General features: G+C 37.1%; 1 protein-coding gene across 1 annotated transcript; it reads right to left on the bottom strand.

Annotated features, from left to right (window-relative positions):
• Positions 1–338: 338 nt before the first annotated feature.
• Positions 339–4,050, bottom strand: LOC145048052 (Leucine-rich repeat protein kinase family protein). Its single transcript, XM_078996451.1, has 2 exons — positions 1,101–4,050; positions 339–890 (listed from the first exon to the last, which is right to left on the bottom strand). Exons 1-2 carry the CDS (start codon positions 3,472–3,474, stop codon positions 562–564), a joined length of 2,703 nt encoding a protein of 900 aa, XP_078852577.1. The 5' UTR covers positions 3,475–4,050; the 3' UTR covers positions 339–561.
• Between the last annotated feature and the right edge of the window lie 731 nt (positions 4,051–4,781).

Raw genomic sequence — 4,781 nt, 5'->3', positions numbered from 1 at the left:
GAACAAGACCGATTAAGACACGGTATCAGTGGATCTAGAGTTTTGGGACCAGACCATGTGCAGTTATGCTTCAAGACGATGTTACACAGTACACACTTACATAGTCCCACCTGCAGCATCCTGACTTAGGCTTACGCACTTAGGCCCGGGACCGGACTATATCTAAATTCAATTGAATCGAATGAAATAGATCATAACTAGAAACAAATGCATAGTCAATTTTATTCATATTTTGCATTTAGTTTTCTTTTCTCATCAAGTTCTCATATATATTAATTAATTTAATTGTCAAGTCCATAGTTTGTGTTATTGTGTATCATTTTATTCGTGTTTTCAAATAACAAATTCTAAAAGTTTATTACCAAAAATAAAATACATAAGGAACGACATTAATCTCCTCATACATAAAAGTGGGGAAGCCAAAACTTACATCCATGACCATAATACACTTTAAGGCTACGTATATGTCCAATTCTTCAAGTTCATACAACATAAACATACACAATAACCCAATCTCCCACTCCTATCATACAAAAACCACCTAAAAGATCTCATTTTCTTTCACTTATTTTCTGTGATTTCTTGAAGCATTTCCACCACCTTCTTCATTTTCGGTCTCTTCGCTGGTGTGGTATCCGTGCAAAGCAGAGCCACCTTCAATGCTGCAAGCATTTCTTTTCTCCAACCAAATGAAACCGTGCTCAACTTCGCGTCCAATATCTGCTCCGGGGTTTCACCTCTCCCCGGTGCACCCTGAACCCACTTCACCAGATCCAGACCTTCCCCAAACTCTTCATCAACCGGGACCCGCGTTGTCAGTATCTCCAGTAATACCACCCCAAAACTATACACGTTTCCTGGAGCCGTTACTTGCATCGTGTACGCATATTCTGTAAAAAAAAAAAAAAAAATAGGGACGACTTTATAATCAGTTGACATTTACGTCTTTTGCACATACGAGAGATGACCGACCTGGCTCAACCTTTTTGGATGGGACAAAAAATTGCAAAATTTGTACGTTTGATATCAGTCACAGTCTCAGTCTAATGCATGTCAAACACAGTATAAGTATCAAAGCGGACCTAATTTGTGATTCGTACCTGGAGGAATGTAACCAAACGAGCCTGCAACCGCGCTAATACTAGCCGTGCCACGAGACGGATCCAAAAGCTTCGAGATTTCAACTTCACCAACCAACGGCTTAAAATCGGAATCAAGAAAAATGTTTCCCGAAGAAATATCAAGATGAATGATAGCAAGATGATGCAAAAAAGCTAACCCTTCCGCAACCCCAACCGCAATCGAAAGCCTCATAGGCCAATCAGGCTTGTACCCGGGTTCCTTACTAGACTCATGTAAAAACCGAACCAATGTCCCATTGGCTAAAAACTCATGCAACAAAAGAGCCACATCTTCGTATATCGCGAACCCGATTGGTCTAATCAAATTCTCATGGCAAAGATTACTAAGCCTCTCGAGCTCACGGATCATCTTGTTTTGTTGATGAATGATAGTTTTGTCAACCGATTTAAGCCGTTTGACCGATAAAGTCAAACCCGAAGGCATTTCGGCTTTGTAGATCGTACTAAACGTCCCGCTACTAATCTTGTTAGAATCTTTTAGTGTTGCTTTCACAACCGCATCAAAATCGATTGCTTGTTTCAAATTCTCAACAAACACATTTCCACATATTACCAATGGTTTGTTTGTATTATCATCGATTTCTTCATCTTCATTTCCAACTGTTTTCGCAGCCTTTTCTTGCTTCTCTCTCATCATGAACAAAAGAACAACCACAGTAACGGATAGAAACACCAGCAAACCCGACCCGATAACCGCCAACACGATCCGGTAAGAAACCCTGTGATGAAACGATGGATCCGACCCGTTTGAATTCCCACAAAAGGAATTCAGTGGGTACCCACAAAGACCTTCGTTCTTCCAAAAGCTTGAATTTGGGCTCTTTTGAAACGGGGTGAAAGTTGGTATGGGACCTGAGAGGCGATTATTTGCAAAGTTTACATCAATTAAACTTAACATACCTTTTAACGCCAATGGGATGTTGCCTGTGAGTTGATTGTTTGAAAGATCTAAAGATACCAATTTGTCGAGTTTTCCTAAATCGGGAGGTAAAGTTCCGTAAAGATGATTGAAGCTTAAATTTAAAGCGATCTGCAAGTTCTTGATTCGACCGATTTCAGGGGGGATTGTTCCGGTTAGATAATTACCACCCAGCTGTAATTCTAGAAGCTTTACACAATTCCCGATTTCATTCGGTATTTCCCCTCTCAATGAATTCTGTCCCAACAACAAGTATTGTAATCTCGATGAGTTACAAACACTTTGAGGTATGCTTCCGTTGAATCGGTTGTTGCTTAAATCAATTTTGTTAAGATTCTTGTTGGAAAGAACAGAAACGGGAATCTCTCCAAAAAGACTGTTCCCGGAGAGAATCAGTTCTTGGAGATTGATCATTTCACCGAGACCAGAAGGTATGATTCCGGTGAACCCGTTTGAAGCTAAATTTAAGAGGGTGAGATTAGTACATTGAGCAAACTCCGACACAATCTCACCGGAAAGATTGTTGTTATCTGCTTCGAAATAAGTGAGGCTGCTAAGATTCCCGATTTCTCTTGGGATGTTCCCGATGAGATCATTGTCACCGATTCTGATACTGGAAAGATGTTTACAGTTTCCGATGGCTTCAGGCAAAGTACCACTCAGTTTATTCTGAGTCAAAACCAAAAACTCTAATTTTCCGTTAATGAAAACACTCTTCGGAATCGATCCTTCGAGATAGTTGGAATGAAGGTTTAACAATTGAAGTTCGGATAAAGAACCTAAAGTTTCGGGGATTTTGCCATTTAGCTCGTTTTCGTAAGCTGTGAACACCTTAAGATTCGTCAAATTTCCCACCCAAATGGGTATACTTCCGTTCAAATGATTGGTGTATATTTGGAAATCTTGTAATCTTTCAAGCCCTTCAAGCTCATCAGGTATTGGTCCTATGAGTAAGTTGTTTGAAAGGTTTAAAGATTTGAGATTTTTGAGTTTGCCCAACTCAGTAGGGATTGAACCATCGAACTTGTTGTAAGATAAATCAAGAAACTCGAGTTCGGAAAGGTTACCCAAAGATTGTGGGATCGATCCATGGAAGGTGTTAAAGGACAAATCAAGCCATTTTAATGACTTGAGTTGAGAGAGTAAAGTGAGATTACCTTGTAGGCTTAGATGAGAAAGAACAAGCTTTTCGACAGATGAATGATCGGAGGTACAAGTAATGTGAGGCCACATGCAGTAATTTGAGCTGTTCTTGAGTCCATTTTCGTCCCAATCGAGCAATCTAAGCTCCTTGTTAATGGCTAACAAAGTGAAAAGATCATCATCGCCATTGATGACTTGAGAACTTGCAGGCTTTTGGCAACATGAAAGAACCCCAATTATCAACATCAAGAACAAGCACAAATTCGCCATTTTTTTGGGTTCCCACGAAAAAAGAAAGGGGAAAAATCCAAAATTTCTCCCTTTTCTTGAATTATGATGAAACCCCACTACTTTTTCGGTCAAATTTCCATGGAATATGCTTCGTTGTGAGTGGAGAGGAAAGATTATACTGAAAAAGATACTAAATATCCAGCACCCAGTAAAGGAATTTTTTAACTTCTGCGACAAATAATGCTTCAAAATCAAGAAAAAAAACCCTTGATTTGAGGGGGGAAGTGTATGAACTAATCAAGGGTTTATGATCGAAACCCAAAACCCCAAATGTATATAAATCAAGGATCAAAAGAAAAGAAATACAAGTGGGGTTTTGCTTGGAGAAAGATATACCAACCACCAACGTACTAAATACTTTTCAAGATTATGGGCATAATTTGAGTGAAGAAGAGAATAAAAAACCGGAAATTTGGGAACAGAAGTTAGAAGAAGAACATAGTAAGTAGCTTCTGCAGATAGAAAAAGAAAGAAATATATATTCAAGGAGAGAGATGACAGGCACTTTGTTTTTTCGCAGACAGAGAAGAAGTGAGCAGTCACGACACTCACGAGTCAAATGAGAGTATGTACAATGTAGGTGTTACTGTGTGTATTCTTTATTAATTTCCCCCTTTTCCTGATTTTTCTCTTTCAAACAGTTTGGTAACTGAAATACGTTACAAAAAACAAGTGTCAAGTATATAAATCGTTATCATGGTAGATTCAAGATTGTGCATTTACGAATACTGTTTTTTTTTTCATCTGCGCATAGCTTTTTTTTAAATATATACGTTTTCTTTGTTTTTAAGCCATCGACTCTATCTTTACACCATACAAATAATAATATATGTTATAAATGTTCAAACATCATTTTATTATATATGTTATAAAATTAAATGGAAAGATATTATATATAATTATAAATAAGAACAATAAATAAAGAAAAAAACATAAAAACACTACTTTTGTTTTATTATTCTGAATTTTATAAATACAACTTTATATCATTATCCATGAATGAATATATGAACCACACGTTAATATTAATATTAAAATTTACTAAGGTGTTGTTTGTTTTTTCTGAGGTAAAATATGTGTAGTCTGCAGACCACATCTGTAGACCTCTGCAGTAAAAGAGATGGACCAAACGTCTGCAGTCTGAAAAAAGAAGACTGTTTATTTTTTTAACATCTACGGGCTAATAAAATAAACTGAAATTTAAATAAACTGATTTTTTTAAACTTCAAAATGATTTTTTAATATTTTTATAACTTTGTTATAAATAATTAACGAATCTAGATCAA

Source organism: Lactuca saligna, chromosome 5, assembly GCF_052625555.1.
Source record: "Lactuca saligna cultivar CGN05327 chromosome 5, ASM5262555v1, whole genome shotgun sequence".
NCBI lineage: Eukaryota > Viridiplantae > Streptophyta > Magnoliopsida > Asterales > Asteraceae > Lactuca > Lactuca saligna.
This window is presented reverse-complemented; position numbering and strand designations above follow the sequence as displayed.

Bases quoted from the DNA above. Each gene is read 5' to 3' on its own strand.
- LOC145048052 (XM_078996451.1), bottom strand. From the start codon at position 3,474: ATGGCGAATTTGTGCTTGTTCTTGATGTTGATAATTGGGGTTCTTTCA. The intron at 891-1,100 runs GTACGAATCACA...TTTTTTTTACAG, and splicing joins GTTTGGTTACATTCCTCCAG to AATATGCGTACACGATGCAA.